This window comes from Dendrobates tinctorius, unplaced genomic scaffold, assembly GCF_039654945.1.
Source record: "Dendrobates tinctorius isolate UK_male_01 unplaced genomic scaffold, ASM3965494v1 ptg000214l, whole genome shotgun sequence".
Lineage (NCBI taxonomy): Eukaryota > Metazoa > Chordata > Amphibia > Anura > Dendrobatidae > Dendrobates > Dendrobates tinctorius.
Genome location: NW_027361881.1, coordinates 5482881 through 5502013, shown reverse-complemented (window position 1 = coordinate 5502013; position 19133 = coordinate 5482881). Strand labels below are relative to the sequence as shown.

General features: G+C 48.3%; 2 protein-coding genes across 3 annotated transcripts in view; both read left to right on the top strand.

Moving 5' to 3' along the window:
* Positions 1–10333, top strand: part of FHOD1 (formin homology 2 domain containing 1) — a 70819-nt gene extending 60486 nt beyond the window's left edge. For both annotated transcript variants that reach the window (XM_073554967.1, XM_073554966.1), the window contains 10 exons: positions 49–923; positions 3023–3178; positions 3259–3441; positions 4164–4283; positions 5682–5843; positions 7320–7510; positions 7864–8056; positions 8131–8299; positions 8408–8584; positions 8681–10333. In XM_073554967.1, the coding sequence (XP_073411068.1) occupies positions 49–923; positions 3023–3178; positions 3259–3441; positions 4164–4283; positions 5682–5843; positions 7320–7510; positions 7864–8056; positions 8131–8299; positions 8408–8584; positions 8681–8763 (2309 nt within the window). In that variant the 3' untranslated portion in view covers positions 8764–10333. The remainder of the gene's footprint in view (positions 1–48; positions 924–3022; positions 3179–3258; positions 3442–4163; positions 4284–5681; positions 5844–7319; positions 7511–7863; positions 8057–8130; positions 8300–8407; positions 8585–8680) is intronic.
* A 5045-nt stretch (positions 10334–15378) lies between these two features.
* PLLP (plasmolipin) overlaps positions 15379–19133 on the top strand; it is a 38795-nt gene continuing 35040 nt past the window's right edge. Inside the window, exon 1 of the mRNA XM_073554963.1 lies at positions 15379–15604. Within this exon, the coding sequence (XP_073411064.1) occupies positions 15473–15604 (132 nt within the window). The 5' untranslated portion in view covers positions 15379–15472. The remainder of the gene's footprint in view (positions 15605–19133) is intronic.

Below are 19133 nucleotides of genomic sequence, written 5' to 3'. Positions count from 1 at the left end.
AATAAAGTAGACGACATTGCTGACGACCCTCTTCTTCTTTGCCTGCAGCAAGTCCTGGGGTCTCCCCTCCACCAACCATGGACCAGAGCAGCTCTAAGAAGTTCATGCTGGACATGCTCTATACAAAAAAACAGAGCGAGACCGAAACTGAAATTCTCAACGCAAAGAACGCAGCGTCTTCTGACCCAGGGAAGCCCCCGAGAGACAAGAGACCTCCAGCAGTCAGGACGGAAAGTTTCGAGCCCTACACGTCTCCCACCAAAGTGCCCGTAGAGAACGTCTCAGACTCTCAGAAAGGTGTGAGGGCCCAGTACAGCATTGATGCCGAAACCAACGCCAAGAACCTGGAGAAGACCCTGATGACCCCCTTTAAAAAACCTGCTGAGACTTTATGGGAGCAAACTCCGCACCCCCCACAGATAGACCTGAAGATTAAAGACTTGGACTTCACGGACTTGTGCGAGGAGGAGGACTTTGATGTCCTTGACTTTGAGGCCACAGAGACCATTGCACCTTCCCGATTCCCCAGTGTAAATCATTCTTCATCGCCATCTATTTCGGGGTTACCCCTTCCACCGCCTCCTCCGCCGCCACCACTTGGCAGTTGTCCTGGTTTTCCTATTCCAATCCCTCCTTCTCCAGTGTGTCCTCCACCCCTATTGGGAAGGAGCCCCCAATTCCCTCCGCCGCCTCCTGCACCCCCTAGCTTCAGCACCGTCGCACCGGACTCCTTTAACACAACACTAAACAAGAAGAGGAAGACGGTGAAGCTGTTCTGGAAGGAAGTGAAGGACACGGACGGCTGCAGCCGTGGGAAGTTTGGCAAAGGCACTTTGTGGGAGTCGCTGGACAAGATCAGCGTGGACACCGAAAAACTGGAACATCTTTTTGAGTCTAAAGCCAAAGAACTTGTTTCTTCCAAGGTGAGAGGGTTACTACGTCTACTCCAGATGGAGGTGGGCTCGTGACTGGGCCGACTTCTTGTACCCCCATGATCCCAAAGTCCGGGGTGGTCGTAAGCGTGTGACCACTGGACATAGCAACCAGATAGTCCGACCTGACTCAGCACGCAGCGATGGACGTCAACCAAAGCAGCCATGTTTCTCTAATACCGCACAATCCATCTCTAGTAATATCTCCCCCCCCCCCCCCCCCCCAATAAGTATACAGGAATACAGTGGGGCAAAAATGTATTTAGTCAGTCAGCAATAGTGCAAGTTCCACCACTTAAAAAGATGAGAGGCGTCTGTAATTTACATCATAGGTAGACCTCAACTATGGGAGACAAACTGAGAAAAAAAAATCCAGAAAATCACATTGTCTGTTTTTTTTTCATTTTATTTGCATATTATGGTGGAAAATAAGTATTTGGTCAGAAACAAAATTTCATCTCAATACTTTGTGATATATCCTTTGTTGGCAATGACAGAGGTCAAACGTTTTCTGTAAGTCTTCACAAGGTTGCCACACACTGTTGTTGGTATGTTGGCCCATTCCTCCATGCAGATCTCCTCTAGAGCAGTGATGTTTTTGGCTTTTCGCTTGGCAACACGGACTTTCAACTCCCTCCAAAGGTTTTCTATAGGGTTGAGATCTGGAGACTGGCTAGGCCACTCCAGGACCTTGAAATGCTTCTTACGAAGCCACTCCTTCGTTGCCCTGGCGGTGTGCTTTGGATCATTGTCATGTTGAAAGACCCAGCCACGTTTCATCTTCAATGCCCTTGCTGATGGAAGGAGGTTTGCACTCAAAATCTCACGATACATGGCCCCATTCATTCTTTCATGTACCCGGATCAGTCGTCCTGGCCCCTTTGCAGAGAAACAGCCCCAAAGCATGATGTTTCCACCACCATGCTTTACAGTAGGTATGGTGTTTGATGGATGCAACTCAGTATTCTTTTTCCTCCAAACACGACAAGTTGTGTTTCTACCAAACAGTTCCAGTTTGGTTTCATCAGACCATAGGACATTCTCCCAAAACTCCTCTGGATCATCCAAATGCTCTCTAGCAAACTTCAGACGGGCCCGGACATGTACAGGCTTAAGCAGTGGGACACGTCTGGCACTGCAGGATCTGAGTCCATGGTGGCGTAGTGTGTTACTTATGGTAGGCCTTGTTACATTGGTCCCAGCTCTCTGCAGTTCATTCACTAGGTCCCCCCGCGTGGTTCTGGGATTTTTGCTCACCGTTCTTGTGATCATTCTGACCCCACGGGGGGGGATTTTGCTTGGAGCACCAGATCGAGGGAGACTATCAGTGGTCTTGTATGTCTTCCATTTTCTAATTATTGCTCCCACAGTTGATTTCTTCACTCCAAGCTGGTTGGCTATTGCAGATTCAGTCTTCCCAGCCTGGTACAGGGCTACAATTTTGTTTCTGGTGTCCTTTGACAGCTCTTTGGTCTTCACCATAGTGGAGTTTGGAGTCAGACTGTTTGAGGGTGTGCACAGGTGTCTTTTTATACTGATAAGTTTAAACAGGTGCCATTACTACAGGTAATGAGTGGAGGAAAGAGGAGACTCTTAAAGAAGTTACAGGTCTGTGAGAGCCAGAAATCTTGATTGCTTGTTTCTGACCAAATACTTATTTTCCACCATAATATGCAAATAAAATGAAAAAAAAACCAATGTGATTTTCTGGATTTTTTTTTCTCAGTTTGTCTCCCATAGTTGAGGTCTACCTATGATGTAAATTACAGACGCCTCTCATCTTTTTAAGTGGTGGAACTTGCACTATTGCTGACTGACTAAATACTTTTTTGCCCCACTGTAAATGGTAATCGATTGACGGCTAGGACTCCCCGTAGTCATTAGTGTGGCGGACCCCTGTACCCTTTCATGGGGGTTCTTGTCAGTGGGCGATGTATGACGTGGCACCATCCTTATCCCGCCAGCACTTACTGGTGAGGATGGGTCGGAGTCCTCCATATCTGTAATCGATGGGACCCCACCATGTCCCCAGACCCCGCTGCTACAGATCCTGCACGGTAGATTATCATCATTTATCTTGGTTCTTATAGAAAGGGGGAGATGTAAAGAAACAGGCTCTGGTCGTGCTGGACCCCAAAAGAAGCAACGCCATCAACATCGGCCTCACGGTGCTCCCCACAGTCCACATCATCAAGACAGCCATCCTGAACTTCGACGAGTACGCAATCAACAAAGAGGGGATCGAGGTAAACCTGTGTCCTGCTATAGACCCCCGATGCTTCCGCCGTGGGGTTATGTTGTATATCATGTTCATCTCTCCCTGCAGAAAATTCTCACCATGGTCCCAACTGAGGAAGAGAAGCAGAAGATCCAGGAGGCAACAATCGCCAACCCCGACATCCCCTTGGGATCAGCAGAACAGTTCCTGCTCACCCTGTCCTCCATCAGCGGCCTCACCTCTCGCCTCCAGCTCTGGGCCTTCAAGTTGGATTATGAGACCATGGAGAAGGTAGACTCCGCTGCTCGGAGGGGTTCTCGGTTTGGCCAGATCCTTTTTAACATTGGGGGGTGACCACACAAGATGCAATGGGTAAACACACATGGGGGTTTTTGGCGTACCCCAGCAGAAATACCTGACAGGAGAGTCACCTGTGCCGGATTAACTGCAGAAAATCAGGCGAAATCCACAAGCGGCGTAGGAAATCTTTTTAGCTGAAAAAGCCCCTTCCCACACACCCCTGTAGCCTTTCTGATGGACGAGGTGTTTTCTTACAGAAGACGAGTCCGGACTACAGCATTTCCACCGTACTCACTTTATTATAAATTATTACTTTCCAGAGGCTGAAGGACGATAGACGCGGGCGGAATTACTATGTAGTGAGCGTGCAGCACGTATAATGTAGGCACACGCGATGATGGCGGATGAGCTGCAGCTGTCGTATCCGCTGCTCCCACGCTGCACCTGGGGGCTCAGTATGAGCCCCAGAGACTGTGTTCCCGCAGGACGAGGAGGGGACGCATCCTGTTTATAGTGAACCGGCATTTTTACTGTATTTTTCAGAAAATATAATTAAAAAAAAAAAGACCTTGTTGGGGCAGAAGGTGATCACGAGCGGTGCAATTTAGCACTGGATACTTTCAGGATGATTAGACTTTCCCTTCCTGTGATATTGTGCAGCAGAGCTTACGCTTTACAGGGATCACTGACTGTCCTGATGCTTCTTCACGCAGGAAATTGCAGAGCCGCTGTTTGACCTGAAGCTGGGGATGGAGCAGCTTTCGAAGAATAAGACATTCAAGGTGATCCTGGCCTCGCTGCTGGCCGTCGGGAATTTCCTGAACTGCTCAAGGGTAAGTCGGCACCCTTCTCTCTCTCCTGCGCGGTTCTCCCTCGCCGGCACCCTTACCGTTACGATGGATATTACGCCTGTGTTTATGGCGGCAGCTGCTTTGCTGCGATGTCACATTATTATTAGTCCTAATGACATTAAGTCAGAGGTGACTACAGAAGTGACTTAAAGGATTTGTCCCTTTTCAGGAAACGTCTGTCCCCTGGCTGCAGTTTGGTAAAAATAAATATAATAAGAAAAAAGGTGCTTTACTCACTCTCCCCAGGTTCATCACTGAGTTTCTAAGGCTGAGTTCACACGTCGCGTTTTTTTCGCGTTTCCGCGGCGGTTTTGCCGCGAAAACGCGAAATATAAGCATCCCATGCATTCCTATGGGATTCTGCAATGCTGTACTAATGCTGCAGTTTTTACCGCGGCGGAATCGCTTTGCGGTAAAAACCGCAGCATGCTCATTAATTTGCGGAATCGCGGCGATCCCGCACCCATAGGAATGCATTGTTCCGCTTATTTCCCGCATGTGGCTGTGCACACCATGCGGAAAGTAAGGACAATTGCGGATGGTACCCACGGTCCGGAGGAGAGGAGACTGTCCTCCGGGCTCTGGGTACCATATCCCTGTAAAAAATAGAATTTAAAATAAAAAATATTGTTATTCTCACCCTCCGACGTCCCGCGCAGCTTTCCCGCTTCTCTTCACGCTCTCGTTCCCAGTAGTCCTTTGCGAAAATGCCCGCAATGGCGTCCGTTCTCGCGGGATCGCGAAGTCTCGCGGTCATTCGCGCGACGTCATCGCGAATTACTGCGAGACGTCGCGATCCCGCGAGAACTGACGTCATCGCGGGCATTTTCGCAAAGGACTACTGGGAACGGATGCGCGGGACGTCGGAGGGTGAGAATAACACCGTTTTTAATTTTTTTTTACATTCTATCTTTTACTACTGATGCTGCATAGGCGGCCTCAGTAGTAAAAAGTTGGTCACACTCGTCAAACACTATGTTTGACGAGTGTGACCAACCTGTCAATCAGTTCTCCAAGCGATGCTACAGATCGCTTGGAAAACGCTAGCATTCTGCAAGCTAATTACGCTTGCAAAATGCTAGTTTTTCCGCGGGAAAATCGCGGGAATTTAAAATGCGATTTTCCCGTGGACTGGAATTCCGGAATTCTCGCGGTAATTTCCACGAGAGTTCCGGTACGTGTGCACTTAGCCTATCAGTGTCTGTTATTGGCTGCAGCCAGTCAGTTAAAGAACAAATCTAAGTGCTCACAACGGGCAGATCTTATAATCAATATTCCCCCCCCCCCCCCCGATCCTCTGCACAGACTTCTCACAATGCCTCTGTATTATACCCCTGCAGTCAGTGACATTTATCTGCACTTATATCTGCCTCTTCTCAGGCCAAGGGCTTTGATCTCAGTTACTTGGAGAAGGTCTCGGAGGTTAAGGACACTGTTCACAGACAGACACTCCTCCACCACATGTGTAACATAGTCATCGAGAAGTTCCCAGACACCTCTGACCTGTACTCGGAAATAGCAGCCATCACTCGATCATCAAAGGTGAGTCCTATGGTCAGGAGATCACAGCAACCTCTGCGACTGAGTCCTATGATCAGGTGATGACAGCAGCCTCTGCGACTTAGTCCTATGGTCAGATCACATCAGCCTCTGTGACCGATTCCTATGGTCAGGGGATGACAGCAGTCTCTGCGACTGAGTCCTATGGTCAGGGGATGACAGCAGCTTCTGTGACTGAGTCCTATGGTCAGGAGATCACAGCAGCCTCTGCGACTGAGTCCTTTGGTCAGGAGATCACAGCAGCCTCTGCGACTGAGTCCTATGGTCAGGGGATGACAGCAGCCTCTGCGACTGAGTCCTATGGTCAGGTGACGACAGCAGCCTCTGCGACTGAGTCCTATGGTAAGATCACATCAGCCTCTGTGACAGAGTCCTATGGTCAGGGGATGACAGCAGCTTCTGTGACTGAGTCCTATGGTCAGGAGATCACAGCAGCCTCTGCGACTGAGTCCTTTGGTCAGGAGATCACAGCAGCCTCTGCGACTGAGTCCTATGGTCAGGGGATGACAGCAGCCTCTGCGACTGAGTCCTATGGTCAGGTGACGACAGCAGCCACTGCGACTGAGTCCTATGGTAAGATCACATCAGCCTCTGTGACAGAGTCCTATGGTCAGGGGATGACAGCAGCTTCTGTGACTGAGTCCTATGGTCAGGAGATCACAGCAGCCTCTGCGACTGAGTCCTTTGGTCAGGAGATCACAGCAGCCTCTGCGACTGAGTCCTATGGTCAGGGGATGACAGCAGCCTCTGCGACTGAGTCCTATGGTCAGGGGATGACAGCAGCCTCTGCGACTGAGTCCTATGGTCAGGTGACGACAGCAGCCTCTGCGACTGAGTCCTATGGTAAGATCACATCAGCCTCTGTGACTGAGTCCTATGGTCAGGAGATCACAGCAGCCTCTGCGACTGAGTCCTTTGGTCAGGAGATCACAGCAGCCTCTGCGACTGAGTCCTATGGTCAGGGGATGACAGCAGCCTCTGCGACTGAGTCCTATGGTCAGGTGACGACAGCAGCCACTGCGACTGAGTCCTATGGTAAGATCACATCAGCCTCTGTGACAGAGTCCTATGGTCAGGAGATCACAGCAGCCTCTGCGACTGAGTCCTATGGTCAGGGGATGACAGAAGCCTCTGCGACTGAGTCCTATGGTCAGGTGATCGTGTTTTAGGACTTCTGCTTGATGTCAGTGAATAGAAAGTACATGGATATCTAAAATGTATCATCACAACATAAAATGTCAAACTATCAGGAGTGTGATGCATTGTAACAAACCAGAAGCCGTGAGAAGTACCAGAATGGGTCTTGGGTGAAAATCAGAATGTTCCCATTCACTGAAGGCAAGCAGAGGAGGAAAGGAAAAGTTATAAACTATTGCTGGAAGGGATTGAGTCGTTTACATAAAACCAGTCTAATGTTTTGGCTCCATGTTGATCCGGATGTTTCTCTGCTATAAACAGGTGGATTTCGATGATCTGGCGGACAGCCTGGCGCAGATGGAGAAGAGGTGCCGGGAATCCTGGGAAAGCCTAAAAGTCATCGCCAAACATGAGACAAAACCCGGCTTAAAGAACAAAATGACCGACTTTTTGAAGAGCAGCACTGACAAAATCGTCATTCTGAAGATCGTGCATCGGAGGATTCTCAACCGGTAATAAGGGGGAACGAGCTTACATAGGAAGGGTTAAAAACCATGTAAATGAGTCTACAATCTTAGAGCGGTTGGACTTGCAGGATCCTGGTCCAGCGGCCACATCGATAGTCCTTGACTACCGGACCAGAGCTATGCAAAGCTCCGACTGTCTCCACTTGTAGTTCCACCACTGGCCTGCGAGTGGCTGATAACTTCCATATAAACTAATGCAACAGCGCCCCCAGTATTAATTGGGAGAAGTTAGGATTTTCTGAAGTCCTCGGAGCAGTTTGCGAGTTATGAAAACTTTTCTTAAGGAAAAAAATTTTTTTGGCTTCATCAGTGCCATTTCGGCGTCCTTCTTTCTGCAGGTTCCGCTCCTTCTTGCTGTATCTGGGCTATTCCTACTCATCTGCCAGAGACATGAAGATAACGCGTTTCTGCAGAATACTCAGCGAGTTCGCTCTAGAGTACAGGACGGCACGAGAGCGAGTGCTGCAGCAGAAACAGAAGAGAGCTGCCTACCGAGAACGGAACAAGACGCGAGGGAGGATGATCACAGAGGTGAGTGGCTCAGGTGCAGGTGGGGGGACGGAGCACAGCACACGATCACTGACTACGAAACGTCTTCTTCACAGACTGCCAAGTTCTCCAGTGCGGCCACAACACCAGCGACGACGGAGAATAACATCACGTTGACCAGCAACAGGTTACAGACACAGTCTTCCGAGGAAGGGCACGAGAACATGACCAACATACTGATCTCCTCCGGAGAGCCGCACACCCGCCGGAGCCGCGGCGTCCGAAGTAAGAGCTGCACATCACAATCTGTGTACCACTTATGGGAAACAGTCAGCAAGCTTGACTCCAAATCCACTGAATTTCTCAGCGTAACCCAATTCTTCTCGGTTTCAGGTTTGGGCCGGGGCAGTCCTCCAGACTTGTCGGGAAATAAAGAGGAGCAAGGAGGATCCCCCGTGGACGCCTCAGACGAGATCATGGACAGACTGGTGCAGTCGGTGACCCAGAACCCGAACCCAAGAGTGGTGGCCCCCAAAGAACGGAAGCGATCAAGAGCCAATAGGAAATCCTGTGAGTGTCCTCCACCTGGGACTACAACTCCCAAGATCCACGCTTAGATCCATACTAGGAGTTGTAGTAGCTGACACGTCTGATCCTTTCTTACAGTGAGAAGAACCCTGAAGAGCGGACTGAGTGACGACCTGGTCCAGGCGCTGGGCCTGTCCAAAACATCGGAGGTGTCGGTGTGATCGGCGCCGGTGTAGACTGCTTACATACAAGTCCGCTGCCCCCTGTGGTGGGATACGGAATACCAGCCCACTGAGAGGGTCTCGACTGCAGGGCACAATACAATGAATGGAGCAGAGAGCGCCACTTCCTGGGACTGCGTCACTTTACCGTCCGCTGTAACCTCCGCGGGAGAATAGGCAGCGTCTGTCCGTCCACAAGGAGAATCTGCCTCTACATTTGCAATAAAGACAACTATCCGAGCCGAGGATCTCTGGCTGCTGGCACACTACGGAGGAGGCGCGCAGAACCAGGCACAGAACAGCACAAACTATCATTGTCTCCATCTATCCCTCACGTATGGCTGACGTGTGGGTATGGTGATCCAGGGAGGAAGTCTCTACCGACCGGCTGGTGCACAAGCCCCAGAATACAGCACTCCAAGGGTTAACCATGTGTGTATATATATATATATATATATATATATATATATATATATATATATATATAAAAAAAAAAAAAAGTGGCGCCACCTGCTGGCTGGAAGTTTTTGCACATCCCATTATTCTTACAAAGCTGCAATTCTTGGGAGTTTAGTAAGCGGCCTCCAATATAAACTGTAAGTCCCAGCAAGCCCTGACATTGCAGCATTGTGCCTGCTCAGAACATGTGCTCTCTGGTGTCAGGCATCTCCTGAGACTGGCAGCACCGTCATTACACGGGCAGTGGAGGCGCCCGCTCTCCTCCCCGCAGGAACGCTGCTCGTTATGCTCACTGTGACCGGATGAATCAGTCTGGAAAAGACAATCCCGGGCGGCTGTATTTAACTATTTCACCCCCTCCTATACCACTCCTTCCCCGGCGAGCCATAAAGCCACTGATCCGGCTCCACCGTGGTTCTGATCTGTGTATACGGAGCAGCCGCTCTGGAGAGAAGGAGCTGGCGCGGGCTCATCCTGGGCTCGTCTGAGAAGCTTTGATCTGGGCGGCGGGGATGGCTATTATATGCACACATCCCAACGTATTCGGCACAGCTCGCCTCTGCCGCGTGTGTGCATGATACTAGCTGTGCCGGGCATCATGGCAGATATGTAACTCATATTGTAAGACAACATCCTACTGAGTATTTGGGGATCTCGACCTCTCCAGCTGTTTGTTTCTAGGCCCTATGTCATCCCCCTGCAGGTTACATAAGGTATCACATCCCCTTCCCAGACTTCGCCTATTACCACTCGTCTTGCCTCGTGCTGCACATTAAGGGGTTAACGCACTAGGAATCCTGGGTAAACTTTGTATTTAATGTATTTTATCGTTCACCTTTATATTTATTTTTTTAAAAGGGCTTTAGTCAGGAGAAAGTTTAGTGCCTTGACCCGTGTACGACGGCCGCTCGCCGCCGTCTTTTTAGCGTAGATTTGTTTTCGTAATGAAGAGCGCGGCTTGTGATTCGGTCCCCGCTGACGTCCGGGGGCGAGCGACGCACAAGCCGCTGTCAGTATTATGAGGCCGCCGTACCGCTGTCTGTAATGTCACCGCCGGGGAATTGGCGAATCTTCCACACACTTTGTTTCAATAAAATCAATTAAAACCTTATATTTCTTATTATTATTTTAGGTCAATGTAAAAATTTGCTTTTACTTCAATGGGAAAACGTGTCTCTGGAGCTCGTGATTTTGCAGGCAAATTACGAAGCAATGTGAATTCTTAAGATATCTTTTTTCTTGGGAAGGGGGGGGGGGGGGTTGAGAGAAACGCATAAAGCCCCAAAAAAGTATTTTTTTCCATTTTCTTTCTCATTCTTTTCTGGTGGAAAAAAAATAAAGTGCATGTCAGAAAATCCTGACTTAATCCACTGTAAAATGGGCACCGTCTAATAAAAAAAAAAACTGCAAAAAAAGTTCCAAAACTCTTTAAGAAAAACTCCAAATAAAAGCTTTTCCTGAAGCTCCTTATTTCCCCTGATGTGTGTGGTGACTTAGATCAGTACCTGCCCCCCCCCCCGTACTCCACTGGGGAGATGTTTCAGTAGTGCAGCCTCAGTTTATGCATTCATGCCTCCTTGCAGTACCACTTTTTCACCACTTCTTTGCCATGGACTTTAGTGCAATAGCGCCCCCCCATTCCCGCCTTCATTACTTTTTGTTTGAGATAATGGTGTATCTGGGTCCGGCAGCTCCTTGTTTAACGGGTGATCAGCACAAATACATTATTATCTATCACACCCCTCACTGGATGGAATATATGACGTACAGTCGCTGCTCCGGGAGTGAATAACTTTTAAGAAGTCAAGTGACTGCGGTTATGGCCGGACTCTGCTCTCGGAGTCATCCCTTACCCCACCAATTACGATATCTGTTCCGTATTGGAAAACTGCAATAATGTGAACAAAAAAACCACAGTGATGTCTACAAGGCACTCAATCGCTCTTGTGCTATCTATATAACCATCTCCTGAAATACTCTGTGCTGCCGAGACTCTACCCTATTTACATGCAGCTCTGGATGTGACTAGAGTATAACAATAATTATATGTACATAAACCCCGTAAATCGCGTCCTGATCTTGGGGGTGGCGTGACCCCCCCCCCCCCCTCAAGAAGGGTTTATTGGGTATTATGACAACTCTGTAGAACAGGGTTCCCCAACTCCAGTCCTCAAGGCCCACCAACAGATCGTGTTTTCAGGATTTCCTTAGTATTGCTCAGGTGATAATTGCTTCACCTGGGCAATACTAAGGAAATCCTGAAAATACGATCTGTTGGTGGGCCTTGAGGACTGGAGTTGGGGAACCCTGCTGTAGAAGACGGAGTGAGTTTTTTTTTTTTCTAGTGGGGAGATATCTTATCTAAGGAATGAGCAAATAAAAGATTGCTAATGACAAAGGGATGGGCTGCGGAGAAGTCCCGTCCCCACCGCGGTACTGGGAGCTACAGTGAGGGATTGGGGCTCTCGGTGTGAAGAGGGGCTCCATAGTGCAGACAGGACAAGCTCAGGATGGGTTTTCAAGGGATATTCCCATCTTTTTAGATGGACATTGTCGGATAGAGCTTGTAAAGACGAGCACTTTTGCACTTTACTGCTCATTAAAATTTGCAGTCGTTCTTGAGATATTCTCACTTTTCTCTTTTGTTTACACCTGGTTGCCATGGAGATGTGAATGTAAACTAAAGAAAAGGGTTAATATCTCAAGAACGACTGAAAATTTTAATGAGCAGTAAATTCCAAGTGTGCTCGTCTTTACACGCTCTATCCCACAAGATCTCCTCTACGAATATAGGAGGAACCCTTTAATTTGACTTATGCAACAATGTATCTGGTGTGTGACACAATTGTTTCCAGGAAGTTTTTTCTTTTTTCTGACAAAGGTCGAGATCATCTAATCATCTATTACACACGAGTCATTAATACAGCAATTACAGCCTGATGTAACGTGCCGGGAGGGGTCTCCGCTGCGTACCCCGAAATCGGACAATCAAGAACTATAACCTCCCTTGGTGGTAACGATGCAATGATGAAATCCATAGAGGAAGGGGGATGTTAGTGGGAAAGTCCACCCACAGCCTCTCCTTATGTTATTGTGTCATCTTGATGTTGCTCATAGGTTTTTGTCACAATGTATCTAGTTGGTCTTACTATTCACAAGCTTAGGAGTCATCCAGCTTTCCCAGGTACCTGAATGGTAAAGCCACCTAGAACATGGCAAGATTTCCCTCTCTTCTATCCCTCTTGGTTAGAGGTAAAATGAAATACAACTCAAGAAAGGTCCCACCCAGCAGATTCCGACCCTCACTGTGCACAAGCAACAAAGTGTAAGTTCCCCAAGTCTTCTATAGAACAAGCTGAAGAGCCAGCGTTGCCGGGCATGGTAACTGACTGGACAGTTATAACAAATTATAATGATTATATTGCACATAAAAACATTTCACATCATATATTCAACACTACAGATTTGCAACACAAATTAACTAAACGATTACAAGTATTGATAGTATTTTATCTTCAACTCATTCAAGAGCCTTTTGATAAACAACATGTTTAGTTTTTCCTTTCGGTGTAAAGATGAACAGATTTTTGGCAGTTCCAACTCTTGAACAGACCTCGTAACGTTGACCATGAGAAAAGCATGGAGATTGCAAATCGATCCCTGCTACTTTCAAGGACTTTCCTTGGGGATTGTTAATGGACATTGCAAATAGCAGTTGAACTGGAAACTTGAGGCGTTTAAAATCAAAAGGCAACTCAGATGGAATAAGTGGAATGAAAATGTCCTCTCCTTTGGCACATCCTGTAGCTGAGTTGTGTATCTAATTCTGTCCTGTGTGATACTGACTGCTGAGCCATGTATCTAATCCTATCCTGTGTGATACTGACTGCTGAGCCTATGTCGCTAATCCTATCCTGTGTGATACTGACTGCTGAGCCGTGTATGTATCTAATCCTATCCTGTGTGATACTGACTGCTGAGCCGTGTATCTAATCCTATCCTATGTGATACTGTCTGCTGAGCCATGTGTCTTAATCCCTCTCCTGTGTGATACTGTCTGCTGAGCCGTGTATCTAATCCTCTCCTGTGTGATACTGACTGCTGAGCCATGTATCTAATCCCATCCATTCATACCGACTGATCACAAGAGAGGACAGCAGAGAAATGGTAAACTATAGGGTATGACTTCTATAATACTGCCCCCTATGTACAAGAATACAACTACTATAATACTGCCCTCTATGTACAAGAATACAACTACTATAATACTGCCCCCTATGTACAAGAATACAACTACTATAATACTGCCCACTATGTACAGGAATATAACTACTATAATACTGCCCACTATGTACAGGAATATAACAACTATAATACTGCCCCTATGTACAAGAATATAACTGCTATAATACTGCCCCTATGTACAAGAATATAACTACTATAATACTGCCCCCTATGTACAAGAATATAACTACTATAATATTGCCCCCTATGTACAAGAATATAACTACTATAATACTGCCCCTATGTACAAGAAGATAACTGCTATAATACTGCTCCTATGTACAGGAATATAACCTATAATACTGCTCCTATGTACAGGAATATAACTACTATAATACTGCTCCTATGTACAAGAATATAACTACTATAATACTGCTCCTATGTACAAGAATATAACTACCATAATACTGCTATGTACAGGAATATAACTACTATAATACTGCTCCAATGTACAGGAATATAACTATTATAATACTGCCCCTATATACAAGAATATAACTATAATACTGCCACTTATGTACAAGAATATAACTACTATAATACTGCCCCCTATATACAAGAATATAACTACTATAATACTGCCCCCTATATACAAGAATATAACTACTATAATACTGCCCCCTATATACAAGAATATAACTACTATAATACTGCCCCCTATATACAAGAATATAACTACTATAATACTGCCCCCTATATACAAGAATATAACTACTATAATACTGCCCCCTATGTACAAGAATATAACTACTATAATACTGCCCCCTATGTACAAGAATATAACTACTATAATACTGCCCCTATGTACAAGAATATAACTACTATAATACTGCCCCCTATGTACAAGAATATAACTACTATAATACTGCCCCTATGTACAAGAATATAACTACTATAATACTGCCCCCTATGTACAAGAATATAACTACTATAATACTGCCCCCTATATACAAGAATATAACTACTATAATACTGCCCCCTATATACAAGAATATAACTACTATAATACTGCCCCCTATATACAAGAATATAACTACTATAATACTGCCCCCTATATACAAGAATATAACTACTATAATACTGCCCCCTATGTACAAGAATATAACTACTATAATACTGCCCCCTATGTACAAGAATATAACTACTATAATACTGCCCCCTATGTACAAGAATATAACTACTATAATACTGCCCCTATGTACAAGAATATAACTACTATAATACTGCCCCCTATGTATAAGAATATAACTACTATAATACTGCCCCCTATGTATGATATGCCGTGTCGGGCGGTGAGGTGGATGTCTCGGGGTGTGGACGTTGTTCCGCTCTGTACTCACAGTTGTGACAATATAACGTCACCTAAGCTAATAACATGAATGTTCCGCCATCATTAGCACCAATCAGCCATAATACTGTACACCGCACTGATGAGATGTTTGACCCTGTTACTATATTACTGGCAGGTTCCCAGGGACAGTGTCGCTGCAGCTCAGCCCAGTATTTGATACTGTTGACTTAGGTACTGTATCTAATCCTATCATGTGTGATACAGTATCAGAGAGTGCGCAGCATTACTCCCCCATTGTGTAATATGGGAGAGGACAGTGGTCGCAGTCCAATAGTTCATGCCTTTCTGTGCTGCTTTGGAGCTGGATGTGACCCCACTGGTTCCACCAAGGCCTTGTCCTCGCTTGGATACTGCGCCTCCTCCTCCTCCCTTCTGCTCCGGCAGGTGGAGGGTTAAGCACGGAGCACCTTCGCGCTGCAGCGAGCACAGGTGAGACTATTGTCGCAGACTTTGCCCCGTGTGTTGGGCGCACAGATCCTATTACTGTGTAACCGCTGCGCCCGCCCCTCTGCACCTTGGCGTCTGGGGCGTAGGTAGGGAGCGAGCAGAGGCGAGCCCCAGTATCTGCTCCTCGCCCGTCCTGTCCACACCCGCATGTGACGGATCCCCAGCACCATGGCCGAATTCCCTGCTAAAGTCAGCACCCAGACCAGCACCCCGGAGGCCTCTGGCGGAGGAGGATTCTGCCCCAGGCCGGACATCTCCTTCCTAAAATCGATCCCGGGGATCCTCATCATGGTGGAGCTTGTAAGTACCAGCCAGTAGTCAGTGACTAAATGCGTCTTGGGTGCAGTCATCACAGTGCGTGCACCATCAAGGACCGTGCCAGACAGGGGCAGAACTAGAATAGGTGCAGGGGTTGTAATCGCACCCAGGAGCCTACGGGCCCCAAATCCTCCCCCTCGACTATGTGGGAAGACCGACTCGCCGTAACCGGGGGCCACTGGGCACCGGCCAATATTTCCTAGTATGACCCTCATCATCCGCCCGGTGGGGGTCCCCGCTCAGATCCACGGGGATGCCTTTGTTTGTTTTATCCTCCCTTTCCCCAAGGGTCTCCGGGGAGGAAAGTCAGAGACCAGAGCAAGAGGCATCTACCTGGATGCCTGAGCTAGCGCTCTAATAAGGGTGCGAGAGACACCGAAGGAAAGTCAGACCAGAGCAAGCGGCATCTACCTGGATGCCTGAGCTAGCGCTCTAATAAGGGTGCGAGAGACACCGAAGGAAAGTCAGAGACCAGAGCAAGCGGCATCTACCTGGATGCCTGAGCTAGCGCTCTAATAAGGGTGCGAGAGACACCGAAGGAAAGTCAGAGACCACAGTAAGCGGCATCTACCTGGATGCCTAAGCTAGCGCTCTAATAAGGGTGCGAGAGACACCGAAGGAAAGTCAGAGACCAGAGCAAGCGGCATCTACCTGGATGCCTGAGCTAGCGCTCTAATAAGGGTGCGAGACACCCCGAAGGAAAGTCAGAGACAAGAGCAAGCGGCATCTACCTGGATGCCTGAGCTAGCGCTCTAATAAGGGTGCGAGAGACACCGAAGAAAAGTCAGAGACCACAGTAAGCGGCATCTACCTGGATGCCTGAGCTAGCGCTCTAATAAGGGTGCGAGAGACGCCGAAGGAAAGTCAGAGACCACAGTAAGCGGCATCTACCTGGATGCCTGAGCTAGCGCTCTAATAAGGGTGCGAGAGACGCCGAAGGAAAGTCAGAGACCACAGTAAGCGGCATCTACCTGGATGCCTGAGCTAGCGCTCTAATAAGGGTGCGAGAGACGCCGAAGGAAAGTCAGAGACCAGAGCAAGCGGCATCTACCTGGATGCCTGAGCTAGCGCTTTAATAAGTGTGCGAGAGACACCAAAGGAAAGTCAGAGACCAGAGCAAGCGGCATCTATCTGGATGTCTGAGCTAGCGCTCTAATAAGGGTGCGAGAGACACCGAAGGAAAGTCAGAGACCAAAGTAAGCGGCATCTACCTGGATGCCTGAGCTAGCGCTCTAATAAGGGTGCGAGAGACACCGAAGGAAAGTCAGAGACCAGAGCAAGCGGCATCTACCTGGTGCCTGAGCTAGCGCTCTAATAAGGGTGCGAGAGACACCAAAGAAAAGTCAGAGACCAGAGCAAGCGGCATCTACCTGGATGCCTGAGCTAGCGCTCTAATAAGGGCGAGAGAGACACCAAAGGAAAGTCAGAGACCACAGTAAGCGGCATCTACCTGGATGCCTGAGCTAGCGCTCTAATAAGGGTGCGAGAGACACCGAAGGAAAGTCAGAGACCAGAGCAAGCGGCATCTACCTGGATGCCTGAGCTAGCGCTCTAATAAAGGTGCGAGAGACACCAAAGGAAAGTCAGAGACCACAGTAAATGGCATCTACCTGGATGCCTGAGCTAGCGCTCTAATAAGGGTACGAGAGACACCGAAGGAAAGTCAGAGACCACAGTAAGCGGCATCTACCTGAATGCCTGAGCTAGCGCTCTAATAAGGGTGCGAGAGACACCGAAGGAAAGTCAGAGACCACAGTAAGCGGCATCTACCTGGATGCCTGAGCTAGCGCTCTAATAAGGGTGCGAGAGACACCGAAGGAAAGTCAGAGACCAGAGCAAGCGGCATCTACCTGGATGCCTGAGCTAGCGCTCTAATAAGGGTGCGAGAGACACCGAAGGAAAGTCAGAGACCACAGTAAGCGGCATCTACCTGAATGCCTGAGCTAGCGCTCTAATAAGGGTGCGAGAGACACCGAAGGAAAGTCAGAGACCAGAGCAAGCGGCCTCTACCTGGTGCCTGAGCTAGCGCTCTAATAAGAGTGCGAGAGACACCGAAGGAAAGTCAGAGACCAGAGCAAGCGGCATCTACCTGGATGCCTGAGCTAGCACTCTAATAAGGGTGCGAGAGACACCGAAGGAAAGTCAGAGACCACAGTAAGCGGCATCTACCTCGATGCCTGAGCTAGCGCTCTAATAAGGGTGCGAGAGACACCGAAGAAAAGTCAGAGACCACAGTAAGCGGCATCTACCTGAATGCCTGAGCTAGCGCTCTAATAAGGGTGCGAGAGACACCGAAGAAAAGTCAGAGACAAGAGCAAGCGGCATCTACCTGGATGCCAGAGCTAGCGCTCTAATAAGGGTGAGAGAGACACCGAAGGAAAGTCAGAGACCAGAGTAGGCGGCATCTACCTGGATGCCAGAGCTAGCGCTCTAATAAGGGTGCGAGAGACACCGAAGGAAAGTCAGAGACCAGAGTAAGCGGCATCTACCTGGATGCCTGAGCTAGCGCTCTAAAAAGGGTGCGAGAGACACCGAAGGAAAGTCAGAGACCACAGTAAGCGGCATCTACCTGGATGCCTGAGCTAGCGCTCTAATAAGGGTGCGAGAGACACCGAAGGAAAGTCAGAGACAAGAGCAAGCGGCATCTACCTGGATGCCTGAGCTAGCGCTCTAATAAGGGTACGAGAGACACCGAAGGAAAGTCAGAGACCACAGTAAGCGGCATCTACCTGAATGCCTGAGCTAGCGCTCTAATAAGGGTGCGAGAGACACCGAAGAAAAGTCAGAGACAAGAGCAAGCGGCATCTACCTGGATGCCTGAGCTAGTGCTCTAAAAAGGGTGCGACAGACACCGAAGGAAAGTCAGAGACCACAGTAAGCGGCATCTACCTGGATGCCTGAGCTAGCGCTCTAATAAGGGTGCGAGAGACACCGAAGGAAAGTCAGAGACCACAGTAAGCGGCATCTACCTGGATGCCTGAGCTAGCGCTCTAATAAGGGTGCGAGAGACACCGAAGAAAAGTCAGAGACCACAGTAAGCGGCATCTACCTGAATGCCTGAGCTAGCGCTCTAATAAGGGTGCGAGAGACACCGAAGAAAAGTCAGAGACAAGAGCAAGAGGCATCTACCTGGATGCCTGAGCTAGTGCTCTAATAAGGGTGAGAGAGACACTGAAGGAAAGTCAGAGACCAGAGTAAGCGGCATCTACCTGGTTGCCAGAGCTAGCGCTCTAATAAGGGTGCGAGAGACACCGAAGGAAAGTCAGAGACCAGAGTAAGCGGCATCTACCTGGATGCCTGAGCTAGCGCTCTAAAAAGGGTGCGAGAGACACCGAAGGAAAGTCAGAGACCACAGTAAGCGGCATCTACCTGGATGCCTGAGCTAGCGCTCTAATAAGGGTGCGAGAGACACCGAAGGAAAGTCAGAGACAAGAGCAAGCGGCATCTACCTGGATGCCTGAGCTAGCGCTCTAATAAGGGTACGAGAGACACCGAAGGAAAGTCAGAGACC